The 17,190-nt window shown below is 45.2% G+C and overlaps 3 protein-coding genes across 3 annotated transcripts; 1 reads left to right on the top strand and 2 right to left on the bottom strand.

The window, feature by feature from the left end:
• Positions 1 to 4,930: 4,930 nt before the first annotated feature.
• PtA15_8A746 (uncharacterized protein) lies at positions 4,931 to 6,976 on the bottom strand (the record flags this gene model as incomplete). The annotated part of the gene is made up of 12 exons (XM_053172207.1): positions 4,931 to 5,100; positions 5,185 to 5,516; positions 5,584 to 5,638; positions 5,701 to 5,728; positions 5,803 to 5,835; positions 5,903 to 6,003; positions 6,070 to 6,223; positions 6,293 to 6,320; positions 6,417 to 6,527; positions 6,618 to 6,756; positions 6,828 to 6,860; positions 6,928 to 6,976. The coding sequence occupies 12 exons, from the start codon at positions 6,974 to 6,976 to the stop codon at positions 4,931 to 4,933; spliced, it is 1,233 nt and encodes a 410-aa protein (XP_053023394.1).
• A 4,182-nt stretch (positions 6,977 to 11,158) lies between these two features.
• On the bottom strand, positions 11,159 to 11,973 carry PtA15_8A745 (uncharacterized protein; the record flags this gene model as incomplete). Its single annotated transcript, XM_053172206.1, has 5 exons — positions 11,159 to 11,244; positions 11,321 to 11,386; positions 11,457 to 11,625; positions 11,704 to 11,864; positions 11,928 to 11,973. The coding sequence occupies 5 exons, from the start codon at positions 11,971 to 11,973 to the stop codon at positions 11,159 to 11,161; spliced, it is 528 nt and encodes a 175-aa protein (XP_053023393.1).
• Positions 11,974 to 14,854: 2,881 nt separating this feature from the next.
• PtA15_8A744 (uncharacterized protein) lies at positions 14,855 to 16,743 on the top strand (the record flags this gene model as incomplete). Its single annotated transcript, XM_053172205.1, has 4 exons — positions 14,855 to 14,952; positions 15,044 to 15,384; positions 15,466 to 16,012; positions 16,077 to 16,743. 4 exons carry the CDS (start codon positions 14,855 to 14,857, stop codon positions 16,741 to 16,743), a joined length of 1,653 nt encoding a protein of 550 aa, XP_053023392.1.
• Positions 16,744 to 17,190: the final 447 nt, after the last annotated feature.

Genomic DNA, 17,190 nt, shown 5'->3' with positions numbered 1-17,190 from the left:
ACCCCTGTAGCCAATATCATGACTTAAAGGCTGTGGCCTGAGCTTCTGCATTCAAAAATGTGGTGCCGAAAACATTAGATGACCCACTGTACTTGAAGTTTCAACCTGGAATGCGCATGTCAACTGACAGCACTTTCTTGAGTTTTTTTCATAGTGGGATTCAGCCTGTGGTTTCAACGGCTTGCAATTGCTATTGTGTGGCACACTACCAGAAATTCTCAATTCACCTGTGGCTTTTGTCATGGCTAGCACCTCTAGTGAATCCCCTCTGGCCTAAAGACTGGAATTGCATAGAGGCCTGTACAATAGTCCTGTTTTGCAACAGCTGAATCCCCCCGGCAATTAAATATTTCTCCTCCTTTGGGCGCTGCTTTTGCTCAGCTCCTCACATTTGGAAGGGGTTCACCTATTGCCCTGTTTCTGAACAACTTCTGTTTCCGTGCATCTACAAAGATACTACCACACCACCCCAAAGCTCATCTCCAAAAGTCCTTTCATCATGAGCATTCAACAATTGCGCTTCTGTTGAAGCACCTTCCACTTTTGTGCATTTGTACAAAACCTCCCAACCAATTGCAATGCTCCTGTCTGTTGCCCCCAACTGCCCACAATCCTCCTTCAACACTCCATTGCTACTCCAGTTGCAAAATTACTCTCAGCATTTCCTCAGCCTCTTTCATAAAGGCTCTTCTTAAAAATCAATTTGTCTCTCAAAAGTCTATTGGCAATGCCATTTACCAAACTAACCGTCTGCTCACTCACCTATGTTGCTGACAGTCCCCGGTTTGGTCAAAATAATTTATTCAAGATCCTCCCTGTTCTTGGGTGGGTTTTTTGTGATGGGGAACCACAACCTCATTACAATTTAAATTTCAATATTTATACTCCTGCCCCTATGGAGTCAGGTCCCAACCCTGTGTCTTGGCTTGTTTTTGAGGGACTGATCTTGCCACTTGGCATCACATAAACAGGCTAACATTAGTGTCACAACTCACGCCTCCAGTTTTCACCAATCAATTCCTGCCTCCTTTGCCAGTCACACTTACCCCCAGTTGACAGGTGTTCTGATTGTCTTCAACAATCATGGGACTGTCTGAGCCGTTGACCCTGACACTTATAAATTGTCTGTATTCATCTCAGGGGTCAATTGAACAACAGCTAGATAAATTATCCATTGGGGACTCATTCTGAGTGGCTGTGTGACGCCCGCGCCAAGTGCAGTGACGCGAGGTTCACACAACAGTGCTGGATGATTACATCAGCAACCACCACCGCGACCTTTTAGACTCAACACCTCCGCGCCTTCCTAGCTCAGTAGAGAATATATGATTCACCTCTACTGAGCTAGGTATGTTTTCCCATTTCCCTCTCTCTCTCATTTTCTCTCTCCTCTCTTCTTTCCCTATTTCATCCTTGTAGATAGAGAGAATAGTTGATTCACCTCTACTGAGCTAGATTGTGCAATTTATACTGCTGGGTTCTAGAAATTCTCTCCAAGACACAAGGTCTTGTCTAGCCCCAAAACCATCACTGGATACTTCTGGATCATACTCCACTGGACTGTAGTGAAGGACCTAACAGAGGTCCTTACAGGCTGCTGATGTTGAATCTTGGTTTGAATCTGTTATAAACATCAAGGTGAGTTTCTCATGATCTGTAAGATTTTCATATATCAAACAATTCTTCTCAACATCTTGAAATGTTTTGCAGTATCTGGAGATGGAAGTTTAATAATTTCTAGCTTTTGTGTAGTGTACAAAAAAGAGTATCAGTGTTGAGCCAATGATATAGTTTGGCTGCCATTTTTGCCTGCAACTTTGAAGCACAACTGTAGGAGCCCCTAGATAGCATTTTGTTAGGTGCAGCCTTGAGACAATACTGTTGCACAACAAATTCATATTGGCATAACAACCCTAACCTCATTCTTGAGGAGAGACTGCTGTGTACTTGTGTTCTCCCTCCATTTAAAGGGGTTTTTTGCACTGATTTGGCTCTTCTGTTGCAAGTTTTATGAAATTAGATGACTTTGAAGGATGCCCTATATAGAAATTGAATCTCCCCTGTAGCTGATGTTGCGCACCATCTGTTGATACACACATTTGATACAGTCCTGTACAGTAATGAAATCATCCCTTGACTCAGCTCTTAAGCACATTCTCAAGTGGAACGTGTTGTGGATTTGTGTTGCCCCTATTATCTGGTACCCAAAATAACACTGTTGCACAAGGGAGATTCTCATGTTAAAGTTTCATTTTATACACCAGGGGAGAAAGTGTGGCACTCTCTAGAGAGTGCCAGGCCTACTTACATGCAATAGTTTCCAATGAGTTATAAAAACAATCAAACAAAAGTTGTGGACTGACATTGAACTGACTTCAGACCATTTGAATGATAAAGGCTGGTCATTGGAGGGAGTAACAACTCCTCCAAAGGGCTGGTACACACCAGTCATCAGGAGGAGTTGTGAATCCTCTTGATGACCTCCTGTGCTGGTAATTGAGGGGAGTTACAACTCACCCCAACGACCGGTCACCCAGGGCAAACCAGGGTCATGACAGGCATACAGGTTGCACAGTCCTGCATGTCACATAAAAAATTCCCGCGCCCTGTGTCATGCATCATTTGCAGGACTGGCTTTCATGTATGTGAACTGTAGCTGACAGGTCTGTGAAAGCCTCTGCACAGTCACTGTGCATGTGACATGTTGGAGATGTGAGCTGCATGTCATGATCCAGACAGCTTGTCATGTATATGCGACAGGACCTGCATGACCTGACATGCATACAGGACCATGCAACCTGTACAGCTCTCATGACCCCAATTGCCCCGGGTGGGTACAGTTGGTCATCAAGAGGAATTGTTACCCCGCTTGATGACCAGTACAGGAGTTCATCAAGGGGAGTTACAACTCTTCCCAATGGCCGGTCATCAATCTAGAGAGTGCCACACTTTCTCTCCTGGTGATAGGTATCAATTTCCAGTTGCCTTAGCCTTTGCCATGAAAATAAACAAATGTCAGGGGCAAAGCATGAAGAAAGTGGTGTTGGTCTTGGCACTCTTGCGCAGTCAAGTTTTTGTGCATGGGCAGTTATACGTAGGACTTTCCGTGTACGTGATGTGTGTAACCTTTTAGTTGTACAGTCACTGGACAGATACATTGGTACCCCCAAAATCTCATTCCAGAAGGCCAACCCACAAAATTGAAGTCATGAGGATTCAAGAATGAGTGTGTAAAATGACTTCAGAAGAATGAATATAACAAAACAAAAAGTATTTGGGAAACCAAAAAATTTACAAAATTCCTTGCATCAAATGATGATTTTGGAAAATCTTCAATACTATTCCAAGAAAATAATGAACAATCAGAATCAATAGACTGAAATCTGAAATTAATGATAATAAATGAAAAAAATGAAGTCCAAAATTCAATTGGGATTTTGTGGGCAGTGGAAACCCACCAAAAAGTACAAAACTGCACTGCAGGCAACAAAAAACCAGTGTTGGATGTGTTTTCAGTGTTCACTGCCCACTGGCACAAAATCCCAATTGAATTTTGGACTTCATTTTTTTCATTTATTATCATTCATTTCACATGTCAGTCTATTGATTCTGATTGTTCATTATTTTTTTGGAATAGTATTGAAGATTTTCCAAAATCATCAAGGAATTTTGTAAATTTTTTAGTTTTCCAAATACTTTTTATTTTGTTACATTCATTCTTCTGAAGTCATTTTTGTTGAAATGTTGTAATCCTCAGTGGTCAAAATCAACACATCAGGCATGGACTTGGTAGCCTACACTACAGGCATGTAGCTGTCGCTGCGGGATGCAGCGTCACCCTGTTGTTGCAAGCCCGCGTGACTGCGCAGGTAGGCGCAGTCACTGCGGCCGCGACCCCAAATGCAACGTCAGGTGACGCTGCGGGCCGCAACGACACCTATTTGCCCGTAGTGCTAGTTGGTAAAGGCAGCACTTCTAGTATAGTGTCTTAGCTTCAAGCTAAGGTTGCTGGTTTGAATCCTGCCCAAGTCAATCATTTTCTGCTAAGCATCTGCAAAATGCATTGTTAGTTTTAACAATTTTACACATTTGTTCTTGAATCCTCATGTGTGTAAAATGACTTCAAGTTTGTGGGTTGGCCTTCTGGAATGAGATTTTGGGGGGTACCAATGTATCTGTCCAGTGAATGTACAAATAGGCAAAAGAGATGAATGACAAGTTCTAAATGTTGTAAAAAATAGTTTTTAGATAGGTATTTTTGTGGTAATGCATAAAATTCATAATGTCTTGAGGACCTTGGAGCGGGTGGCGTAGCCGCCCTGTGCTCTAGTACATATATATACCATCAGTTTTAATACTTTGGTTGACTTTCAATTCACGCCAATTTCTTATCTATGCAAATTGTCCAACTTGACCTCACCAGTTATGAACTGGAACATATAAAAACCGCGCAAAACTTGACCATCTGTATTCTTGTCTGATTTTTACGCATGCTGGTTTTTACCCCGCTCTCTCACATGTGAAAAGAACCCACTGATCAAATTCGTCTGTAGAACAGATTTGGACTTGGCAGCATCACCATTACTTAACGTTGTCATAGCATAGACGCTTAAAAATTGCTTCAACAGCGACATGTGATGGTTTGAGGGGAGGCAAAGGCGAGATCAGACGCAAACACGACCAGGAATTGAATGAATGAATTGGTTACACAACAAGAATCATTCCCCATAAGATCTTAGAATCAACTACCAATACAGCAATGGGGAAGCAGCAAAACAAGAAAAAATAACAACATTTCAGATTAGGAAGAAGTATTAACCTCAGATTGGAGTTGACAAGTGTAGCAGAGTATATGAGAAATCATAGTGTTGGAAAATAGAAGAGAAGATCTGATGAATCTGTTTCTTTTTTTGTGAAAACCCATGGGGGATTAACATACACTGCCAGGATGATTCTGCAATTTCCTCTCATGGACGAATCCATCTGTCATTGGTGAAATCTCTTCGGTCCTGTCAACATTTTCGTGGTGCTCGATGTGAGCCCCATTTTGGGAAAATCCTTTAGGATGCAGTTGTCTTGCTGATGCGATCGTGCTCATTGCTAATATTGTGCAGGTTGATGGAGTAATTGACTTTCAGTATTCTTGCTCGATCTCTTGGCGACTGAAAGATGAAACCAACTGACCACCACTAATAGACGGCGCGCCATTACGTGCTCTCAGTGCTGGACTCTGTGGCCTACTGGCACTGCTTCCGTAAGGTAATGGGTTGACGGGTGCGCAGACCTCATTCGTGTTACCGTGATATATCGAGGCAGGAAATGGCGCCGAAACCAGTCCAAAGTTTGCAGGCATAGGGTTCTGCGCCATGCCGATTGGATAGCCGAATTCGTTGGTTTTCTCGAACTGTGTATTGCGTCGACGCATTTTGACCTCGATGCCTTGTAGGTCCGGCGAGTCGTGTACTTGGTCGGAATCTTGCTTCGGGTTAAAAGTCTCGTAGTCGACGCTCTTCAAGCTATACCAGAGAAGTATTGTCAGTGGGTTTGGCACTTGGAAAATCTGAGGAGGCCATCTAAACTAACAAAAGATATATCATCGCAGCGACGATGGATCCAATCGAAGGCCCAATCCAGTAGACTGAAACGAAGAATCCCCGTTGGTTTGAAGCTAAAAATAATTTATTCAGAAGAACTGCTCACTCCAATGATAGGATTTGAATCCCGTGATCTAAATCCGGGCAATGAAATCATATTAAGTTTGCAGAAGAAGGGGTATAAGAACGTGATTGATGTGAGACTGACCACATCAGGCCCGAATGCACGTGCAGAATTCATCTGGATGGCAAGCGGATTTAGTTTCCTGCTTAAGAATGAAAACTGTGATCGATTTTGGTATACTGACAGCTGCACCAGTGAATATGACGCCGAACATGTGAGTGGCAAAGAGTACCAGGCCGATTGCCACCGGGGCGAATGGAGTAGCACGGTGCTTTTCGACGGCGACTGAATAACGAACCGAATTTAGCATTTGTCTGCAAGTGGGTGGAGGTAATGAGTGATTGAACTCACGAAATAAGACGGTAATGGTGAGGATACCAGTGAGAATTGCTTCAATCACCAAGCCTTGCCAAACTTTTGTTTCGACTCCCAGGCCGCACCCGACTGCCAAAGAGCCTGGTAGGATAGCATTCAAAATCGCAGATGCGGTGATGCCAGCTAAGATCTAAAACCAGGGCGTGGCGAGTTTAGCCTTTTAAGGTTTTCTGGATCAATAGAACTTCAAAGACGCTACCTCAGCAACCACGTAGAGGAAGAAACGGCTGTAAAGAATCGAGGTATTGATAAGCTTCAAGAGGTCCAATATTGCGACTGAGGAGCTGTCCTCATCTGCTGGAAAGTACTCCATTGACACTCACATTGGCTTCAGGGCTCCCGTCATAGCCAATGCAATCGCAACATTGGGGTTGAATACACTTCCACTGATCCGGAAAAATGTCCATGCTGAAGCCAGTAAAGCCAGTGCCATGCTATAACGCCCGAGAGTTTTTGGTTACTACTCTGTTAATATCTTTTCAAGCCTCAGGAAACCGGCAGGATGGATGCCTATTTGGGCTTACCTTGTTGAAATATAGAGCAATTGGCTGACACTTGCCACTTCGTTTATGATTGAACTCCTGCTGGCCTCTTTGGCAGCTTCGTTAGATGTTGCAGCCGCCTGGATACCTCCCATACCCATCAGCAGGAAAACGGTTGTCCCTGTTATTCGCCAACAAAACGAGGAATTTAAAATCCAAGTAAAGCTTAAGTGAAAATCTGAGAGATCATACCTATGTATTCGGCCACAGCCGCAAGTAGATCACCTATGTTTTTTCGGGATGTATGAATCAGTCAGAATTCAAATGACGTTTCGATAAAGTTTACACCCACGTTTTATTTCCACTAGAAAGGCTTCCATAGAGCCCGAGTTTTCTGCCATTGTGAGGATATGAAAGCTAGGGGAGCTGTTTTATGGGGAATGTAAGGTGATGTCTGTTGAGTAGGTCGGTGTCGAAGATGAAGAAGGTGTGATTTTTTGAAAATTTCGAAAAACGAATGGTTCAGCTTTATATTAGACACCAAATATAAACAGCTTTTGGGATTTTTTGGGAATGTGCAATAACGGATGGTGTAGCTTATTGAGCAGCAATTATAAACAGCTTTAAAATTTTGATAACAGGGACAGCGAGGTCATCGTTTTCCATGGACACAGCATGAAGCAACAGAGTCGTCCCCTGAAGACGTCAAGGCAACTGCAGATGAAGGGTTTTGGGTGGCTTTCTAGACCTCACTTACACGGAATCCGGATCAAGTCGGTATGATTGATTCTGTTGCTAAACCCTTGGATTGGAACTCGCCAGATTTCGGGGTGAGCGCAGGATAGTCTCGGCGTCCTTCAAATAATGACTGCAGAGGCGGTCAGGATGATTGATTGTTGGGACCAAAAGGTATGATAGTATACTGCCACTTGAACCCTTAATTAGGAGACCACGGAGGGTTTCCTTTACGGCAAGGATTTGGTGGGAAATACTTCTGTATCCTGATAATCGTGGCGCCTGGCAACGATCAAGAGGTGGCATCCAACAGCGGGAGCAAGTTGTAGTTCCGAAGGAAGCTTCGGACTTTCTCATCATGGGCTTGACTTTTGGGTAACCGGCCGGCTCGGGACATACATATTTTTAACCTGTATATTTGGCCACTTGGCTATCGTAGCTTGATTTGCGGTTTCGTTGCCTACGTCGTACGTAGTCCAACCTCTCACTTTCAATCATCCAGGCTACAACTGATTTAGGTTACCAAAGGTTCAGGGTTACCACGACTGAAATAGCGAGCCGCTGGGTCACCATCTCCATAATGATCTAAATATTGATGTACAAAAAAGTGCACAATGCCGGCATGGTAGCCAAGGGGTCTATGGGTGCTCAGCCTCTGATTGCAAAATTTCGAATTTTTGAACTCGCGAAGCGAGCAGGAGACTGGCTCAGCGAGCTCAAACTCCTCTCAATTTCGATGGATATGAGTTGATACTCAACTTTTTTGAACTACTTTCAAGTTTTATTGATGGAAAATGATTGGAGGTTCCCGTCGAGAACTGCAAGTCTCTCAGAAATGATTTTTAGAGACCCAAAAGCTAGATTTCCCCTGCAAAAATCTAGACTGATTGGGTCTAAAGCAACATCTGCAAGGGTTCCAGATTGCACTATGTAGAAGTCCTCCATTGGAGGACTTCCCGCCAATCTGGAAACCCAGATTTTCCCAGATTTCGCAGGGAAATCTGGGAAGATCTAGGATTTGGGAAGATCGAGCCCAGATTTCTCCGCAAAATCTGGAAAAATCTGGGTTCCCAGATTGACGGGAAGTCCTCCATTATTTGGTTTGTTACTTCAAAACTGACAAAACCTATTGGGAGATCATTCAATTCTGGGAGGTGATTGGGGCAATATGATGGGATTTTTGGTTGGAAAGAATATTAATGTTGGCCAAGAATACCTTCCATTGATCTAATAAATATTTTTAGGGGGTTGAGAAATTGACTCCCATAAATTAAAAAATCGACTCCCAAATGGAGTTTACGTCGCGCGGACCGCTTCGCGACGTCTCCCCCGGGTCATCATGACCGAATTTTGACCCGGGGGCGTTTTGGAAGTCGGAATTGTAATTCCGTGATCCCAAACGGGAGTCGGGATTTTAATTTGACAAAAAAACCCAGAAAATAGAGAAATTGTCATATCTCCTCACTGGGGCACCCAAATTTTACACCCATCTAGATACACTTTCTAGACAATATTTTTAGATTTACAGCAGTAGAAAACATCAGGAAAGCCTTGTGGAACAGGGGGTTAATTTGGCGGATATCCTTAATAGGAAATCCCCCAAAACCTTGGCTACAGTGCTCCAAACACTCCAAAAGTTTTTTTTTGCAATAATAATACACTCTCTAGAACACATTTTTAGCTTCACAGCATCAGCACACCTCAGGGACACCTTGTGTAGCCAGGGGGGTGATTTGGCGGATTTCCTACAAAGGCAATCCGCCAAAACCTTATCTATGGTGCTCCAAACTGCCCCAAATTTTTTCCGTCATGAGAATACACTTTTTAAAACATATTTTGAGCTTCACTGCATTATCACAACTCAGGGACACCTTGTGTAGCCAGGGGCTGATTTGGCGGATTTCCTACAAAGGCAATCCACCAAATCCTTAGCTACGGTGCTCCAAACACCCCCAGAGTTTTTTTACCATATGGATACACTCTCTATAAAATATGTTGAGCTCCAAGGAGGTATCACACATCAGGAACACCTTCTATAAGCGGGGAGCTAATTATAGTAGGAAATCAAATTAGCCCCCCGCTTATAGAAGGTGTTCCTGATGTGTAATACCTCTATGGAGCTCAAATTATTTTCTAAATGTTGTATTCATATGGCAAAAAAAACTGGGGGTGTTTGGAGCACCATAGATAAGGATTTGGTGGATTGCCTTTGTACAAAATCCGCCAAATCAGCCCCTGGCTACACAAGGTGTCCATGAGGTGTGCTAATTCTGTGAAGCTCAAAATATGTTTTAAAAAGTGTATTCTTATGGCGGAAAAAATTTGGGGCAGTTTGGAGCACCATAGATAAGGTTTTGGCGGATTGCCTTTGTAGGAAATCCGCCAAATCACCCCCCTGGCTACACAAGGTGTCCCTGAGGTGTGCTAATGCTGTGAAGCTAAAAATGTGTTCTAGAGAGTGCATTATTATTGCAAAAAAAACTTTTGGAGTGTTTGGAGCACTGTAGCTAAGGTTTTGGGGGATTTCCTATTAAGGATATCCACCAAATTAACCCCCTGTTCCACAAGGCTTTCCTGATGTTTTCAACTGCTGTAAATCTAAAAATATTGTCTAGAAAGTGTATCTAGATGGGTGTAAAATTTGGGTGCCCCAGTGAGGAGATATGACAATTTCTCTATTTTCTGGGTTTTTTTGTCAAATCAAAATCCCGACTCCCGTTTGGGATCACGGAATTACAATTCCGACTCCCAAAACACCCCCGGGTCAAAATTTTGTCATGATGTCCCGGGGGGGACGTCGCGAAGCGGTCCGCGCGACGTAAACTCCATTTGGGAGTCGATTTTTTAATTTATGGGAGTCGATTTCTCAACCCCCTATTTTTAATTGGGTCAAAATTTGATGGCGAAGGTACCTCACTTGTAAATTTCTCAAATGTGCAACGAGGGGATACTTTCCACCTCGTGGCTAGAGCATGACCTCAGAGACCCACTCAGAAAAAGTGCTGTGCGCATTTTTAATCGGCTTGATCTTATGCAACTGAGGTTAGATAACTAGTAGGTGCAAGTGACACGATTGCAAATGAAAGAACAAATATTCAAACTTCGGGACCAAGTCGTCCATCATCATATTCTTACACTTTCTCACAGAGAATCTTCCCGGTAGGCCCTGATGAACAGTTCTGATTTGATTGAAACCGGAAGACTTGCCACATTTTTTTCTCGCTGGCGAGATACGTGGGTTTTTGTTCTGTAAGCTTTCAAAATCAAGGCTTTATGTTCACCCAGACTGGCTGGTTGATTACCTCCAGACGTTGGTGGTAAAAGCAGACGTGGGCAAATGTTCAAGCCAGGAGAATGGAACTTGTTTGATAAGATGCCCGGTTTATTTGTTCAACACTCTGTGGGGTGATGCCCCATTATCATCTTGAGTCTTCCGCAGTGAAGTCTGATACCAGTGATTTTAGAAGTGAAATCAAACCCGTTCATCAACCGGTAGGTCTGTGTGTGAGCCGTTAGGAGTTCTGTTCCAAGCCCGAAAAATTGAAACAGAGGCCTTGGCGTAGTTTTTTAGGGAGGTTATCATAATCGACCCAAGAGGAGGAAGTAGAGGTGAGGTGGTCCTCGCTAAGATGGTGTGGCTTGGGATGGAAATTTTTGAACCCAACTCATAAATTTTAAGTACGATAAGGCAAGCTTAACAAGACATATTATCCTGCCTTACAATCAGTATCCTGGTGGTTCTTCATGTTGTGTAAGCTCACTTGCATGAAGTTAGATGGTATGCCTTGAGGATAGTTCTGCTCGGCTGGCTCATTATGATTGGTGCAGTCCTTTAGTCGATCTTGTGGCTATGGCATCAAGTGGCCCTCATCAACATGGTATCGGTCCGCGCGGCTCGGGAGGAAAGATGGCCAAGTAAAATCGTCAATCGGGGCTGAAGAAGTGAAGTGGGGGAGTATTTCAACAGCAATCACGCGAAATAGCAAGTATACTCGAGTATAATGACTGACCATATGTCTGCCCGTGGCTATAGCCGGAGTCGTGGCTGAGGTAGGAAGCTGATGAAGTCTCCCAAGCTAGATCGCAGTCATAAAATCAATTTCAAGAGAAAGAGCAGCATAAATATCCTTGAATGTTTTGACTTACCGGTGGTGTCCTGGTCCGCGGAAGATTCTGGCGGTGGATCCAGAACATGAGATGGTCTCCCCAGCCGTTGTTCTAAGACTTGATCAGAGCCTTGTGGCACACCATAGGCTTCAAATACGGTTGGCCGCAAGCGCGAGGTCGCATCCGAATGCTCGCTGCTTGAGCCAACCTGATGATTCGACGGAGAAGGAAGATGAGGTTCTGATCCTGGCAAAGTTAGGTGATGCCCCTTTGGAAATCCATCAACTCCTGCCGCGAGGTATGCGGTCTCGTACGAAACCGGGGAGGAAGAGTGCGATGACTGGCTGGGAGACGATGGGTCTATTGAAAGCTGATAGTCTGTAGCGCTCCGTTGCATTTTTTGTCGTTTTCCTACATTCACTACTAGTTTTTTGTCATAAGGAATGCCTGAGGGCATATTGTCAGTTGCCTCATTACCGCAATATTAGCATTGATAGAAATTCCGCATACCATTCTGCTCGCCATTCTGAGTGCTCGATCCAGTGTCGGCTTCCATAGTCGAGAGGTGTTCCGGTGGTTGTCGATTCTGGCCCGACAGTCGTTTTCGACTCAATCTTCCCTCTTGCAAGCTGGGACTCGGAGGTGCCTCTGGCCCAAGCAGACAATGGTTTCCTAAGCCTTCGACATGACTGTTTGAATCAAGGAGAAGGTGAATGGTGCCATCATTATTTTGTAAACCATCAAGGAACGGCCTGGCCAGAGCCTTGGAGCCGATTAGGAGCCACCCCACTTTAAGAAAGAGAGAGGCAAACATCGCCGGAAATTTTCTACTTCACTCTGCAAGAGTCTGCAACAGGATAAATATGTACCTTGGCCCGCTTGAAAGTATGGCGTATAGGAACCCACTGGCTTATATGTACCGAACTTAACACAAACACAAGTCTCCCTCGGAGGTCCCGCTCGGAGGTCCGAGGCGCGAAGCCTCCATACAGCCCTCCTGCGGAAGGGTCGCTCCGCCCGGCCGCCCGCCCCCTCTTCGCAGTACAGCCTGACGCCGGAAGGGGAGATATCTCGCCGCCTGAAGCCCCACCGTAAACACAAACATGAGAAGTTCTTCCTTTCAACTCCAGAAAACTCCAGCATAGATACAGATAGAACTCAGCCCACCACCCCCCAATACAGAACAACTATTACAGAAACAGTTCTTCAGAAGAATTTGGTTTTTTTTGAGGGTCTTCCCCAGAAGCTGGAAGGACTTTGGGGTTGTGCACCCTCATCCATTGACATGCAAGTGAAACCAACCGAAGTTACTGATCGATCAGGCAGTGTGACATAACCTGAGATAGGACCAACTGTTTTTGCTTGGATGGAAACTTTGAAACAGCTGAACTCATCTCGACATGTTGAAGAGGTAAACTTAAGGAACAAAATTATCTATTGAGAAAAAACCATGTAGCTTAGGCTATCATGAGATACGTTCAGTTCCAGAAGCAACGAAAAAGGTTACTATTTGAGAGGTTGCAATGTAAGAAACAGAGCAGAAAAAGAGTCTGAATGTTCAACGGGCCGAGTGATATTTCATTTGTCCATCATAATACTTTGCTCAGTCGGCCTTCCTTTATGACTGCGGATTCGCATGAAGGGACGGATTTGGTCGGACAGTCATTGTAGCTTTTGACACTGGCCACTCCCGCTGAATCGCTACATTTGATGACGCCAGGTTGACCACTTCCTCGACCAGAGCAAGTTACACTCCCGACAGTACATGCCACCACTTTATCTGCTACGATTCTACTTTTCCCCGGACAATTAGCAAAGACAACCACTTCAGACCCCACGCTAATGCAGTATCCAGCGAGCATGGAGTTCAAAACGACAAAAATTGTTACTGGGCGGAAGAAGTGAAATCGCATGGTGGTTGTGTTCGGTGGACTGGATGTAGAACTGCCGGTTCCTACGCTACCTAGATATTTGCTGAGCTGCTTCCAAAAGGTCAGCTGATCAACCAATACAAAGGAAGTAACAGTTAATTCATACCTGGTTGAGAACGAAGATAAACACGTTGGAGCCTCGAAGTTATATTAAAAATTGACAAGTCCTGACAACGCTTGTCTTAAGTTGGAGATGGCGGAATAAAAACGTAGACCTTGGTCAATAGTCCGAATGCTTTTTAATGAAGTTGAGCCAGACCGCTTGAAGGCCTTCTGGAGCCGACAGAGCAGGTGACAAAATTGACTTGTTCTATATATAGCTGTCGGGAAAGAGCGTTCCTTTTCAAGTAGGAGACCGAGTGAACTCAGAGTTCGGTTTGACGCTTGTTCCAGCGGTCGACGAATCTAAAATTGGTTTGCTTGGAGTCAGCCGACATTTGTAAGACTCCAAGAGAGTGCCCTGATGGTGATTGAAACAAGTTGTCGTCAGCTCGGCCTCACCTTAATCACGAGGGGCTAGACGACCGGACTACTCTTCCCCTGGAACGGTAGGACTTCGGGCCGGCCGGCGTGAAGTTGGAAGAATTAAACAAATTTTCCACCAGGGATAATCCCCCGCTGGGTTCAGTTTCAACTTTCAACCCCAGAAACTGGCCCCATGTTGCCCAGGCCATAGAGCATTGCCCGGCCCTCGGCTGCATTTGTCGCAGACAGGGTCTACTATCATGACACACTTGTCTCAAGACTCATGTTAGCGAAGATTGGTTCAAATTTTCTGGTTGTGACTCGAGCAATCCAGCGTTCGCTGCTCTGGCTGTGTTTAGCTTCGCTCGAGAGGGGATTTTTATTTCCCTCTTTCTCCATCTGGGTGGAAGTTGTTTTACTTTGTGTGCCTATTCGTGAACCTGGCCACAATCCTTTTGACATAGCCAGCCCACCAGCCGGGCATGACTTAGTCAATAGAATTTACAGCCCCAAAAGATTCTATCATGAGCGAACATTGGTATTCTGCCCTGTCGAAGTCGAAGGAGGCTGGCAGTGGGTGTTTATCAATGAGTGTGCCTGTAAGAGAAGGCAGGGTAGTGCGAGTGAGATGTGACCTGCCAGTCAAATAGACGATACGAGGAACAATTCAGCCATCTGATCAGTTTAGGACAGAATCCGGTTTGTCTGAAGAGAAATCGCTCTCTCTCCCGGAGCCCTGTCTTACTCGCACAAACGGGGTATAAATAAGACTCTCTTCAACCCCATTTCCATCCCTTTCCATCATCCACCCATCCTTCTCCAGGTCCCCTTGCTATCTCAAAGAACAAACAAAAGAGCAGTGCTCTCCATCGTTCAACCACCACCCAAAGTACTCCCTCTACTGGTACACTTGAGCGAAAAACCATTCCCTTCAAACTAATAACCTGAGCTTATTCCTTATCGCACTCGTGTCAACATCACTATCCAACCTAGTCATAAAATTTCCCGGCATACATCTCTCAAATCTATCCGCTTCTCATCATGAAGGTTTCTCAATCTTTCGTCGTTGTGTCTCTTTCTGTGGCTGCGCAAACTCAACTGAGCATGGCCACTCCGGTACCAGATGCCGGTGACCTGAGGTGAGCCTATCTCTATCTCGCTGTATGACTTCAGGCCGGATACAAAAAAAAAAAACTGACAGATATTACTTACTTACAGTTTTGATTGCAGTTTTGATTCGCCGCTCGTCAGCGAAGCTGTCCTTACCGAAGAACTTCCAACCCGCCTAGTTCCCAAAGGATTCGGCAAACGTGCCCACCCATCTTTGTTATCACTTAACCCTCGCGCGCGGGCAGTCTCCCTGAGTTTGAACTCCAATGGACGCGTGAATCAACGCGCCCACGCCCAGGCAGACCGCTCAAAGCTTCAAAATTCCATTCACATCGGTGATGGTAACATTCTCAACGCCAGCTTGGGCGCACATCGACCTCTCCATCCTCTCCTGTCATCCGACGAGCATGGTCTACGAACGAGCCTCCTGGATTTGTCTCTCAAAATGAAGCGGTCTGCTGGTATGCTCTCATTTGATCCCTCTATCTTCGTTTGAGTGGAAATATTGATATTCACTCTTCACACTCACTTTGATGGAACAGATGAGCCATCAATCCCGGGTATCATCCAGGTGGTAACTGGAGATGTTAACAAGCCAGTATCCGACACCTTATCGAACCTGCCCGGCGTGGTAAACGATTTGTCAGCATTGAAGAAAGTCCTGCCTGTGGAACCCGGGGTAACCAAGCAGCTTACAGGAATACTCGGTGCACGTGCTCTTCCGACGGAAGCCGCACCGGCCTTATCGGCCCTTCCGCTATCTAGCCTTCCGCTATCCAGCCTTCCACTATCCAGCCTTCCACTATCCAGCCTTCCACTATCCAGTCTTCCGCTTTCCGGTCTTCCGCTGTCCGGTCTCCCGCTTTCCAGCCTTCCCCTTGTCAGTGAGCTGTCTAAAAGCTTGCCTGCAGGCAGCCCTTTGTCTGCACTTCCTGTCGCCGCCCCCTCAACTGGACTTCCTATCGTGGGCTCCCTTCCTATCTTGGGCTCAATCCTCAGTGCTCGCTCCGAGCTAGCCGATCCTTCAATGGCCGTGCTTGGAGGATTGAGCCCGCCTGAGTCTCTTCCAACAAACCATTTCAACCCTGAGTGAGTAGTCTTTCTTTGAGATCACAGTTGTAATTTAAATCTGACACTTTGCGGACAAACCCAGTTTACTCAGCGCGTCGGATATCATGGCAGCCGGCGGGGCATTTCCCATCCAACCGTCGCACTCTCTCGACGGCCAGACGCTCCCGAACGAGCCGAGTATTCCGAATTTCTCCCAGCTGTTTGCGGATGCCCAGGCTATCCAATCCAGCGGTGGCGCGGTTTCCCCCGACGCCGTGCTTCGTAGTGTCAAAGCGCCCAAGAAGCACAAAGGCTCAAAAAGTCATCATGAAGACAAGACCGATGATGACAGCTCAAAGGATGAAAGCTCGAAAGGCAATCATGAAGACGCGGAAGATGAGGATAGCTCAAAGGCCCATCATGAAGACAAGGAAGTCACCGACAGCCCAAAGTCCCAAACTCAAGACAAGGAAGATGACGAGGCTGCCCTCATGAAGAAACTCCTTGAGAAGCTTAACGTCAAGGCTCTTGTCCCAGCACCCTCCGTCACAACCATCGAGGCTCAGGTGCCAGCCGTCCAGGCCGTCGATGCCAAGGCTACCGACCTCACATCCAACCAGCTCCCCGACACACTCTCCCCTCTCACCAAAAAAATCCCGAAGACTCTCAAGACCCCTCTAGATGACTCTCAGGAAGATGACATCGATTATATCCCCGGACCTAAACTCCATCGAACACGTACCGTCATCAACTTTCCTCATCGGAAATAATCCCCGCGCTTCGTAGTTAAAGGTTTACGAACCTTATCATGCCCCCCACACAAAACACCTAATTCTCTCCATAATATACTCGGTATCACATCATAATTTCTTGCGATATTTATGTCTTTCTATCTGTCTCTCTTCTTTCCTATCTGTTTAATTCTCTGTCTCTCTTCTCTCAATGCAAACTTCTACTCTCAAGAATGTAACAACTCTTCAAATCCAAAGAGAACCTATGATTGGTTCACTTCGCAAAAGTGCTATATGCCAAAAATTTCAAACGGACTTCTCTTGAATTGCCCTTGACTTGCTTTGTTTCAGAAAACACCTTACGTGTCCCCCAAAAAACACCTTGATTGATTCATGGCTACAATGTTCCACAAATGTTCTTCAAGGGCTCCACAATCTGTCTTCATCAGTTCTGTCTGTTGAATTATGTGAACTTTCTCATCTGTT

This window comes from Puccinia triticina, chromosome 8A (assembly GCF_026914185.1).
Source record: "Puccinia triticina chromosome 8A, complete sequence".
Lineage (NCBI taxonomy): Eukaryota > Fungi > Basidiomycota > Pucciniomycetes > Pucciniales > Pucciniaceae > Puccinia > Puccinia triticina.
Note: the sequence above shows the minus strand (reverse complement) of the source record. Positions and strands in the feature narration are given on the sequence as shown.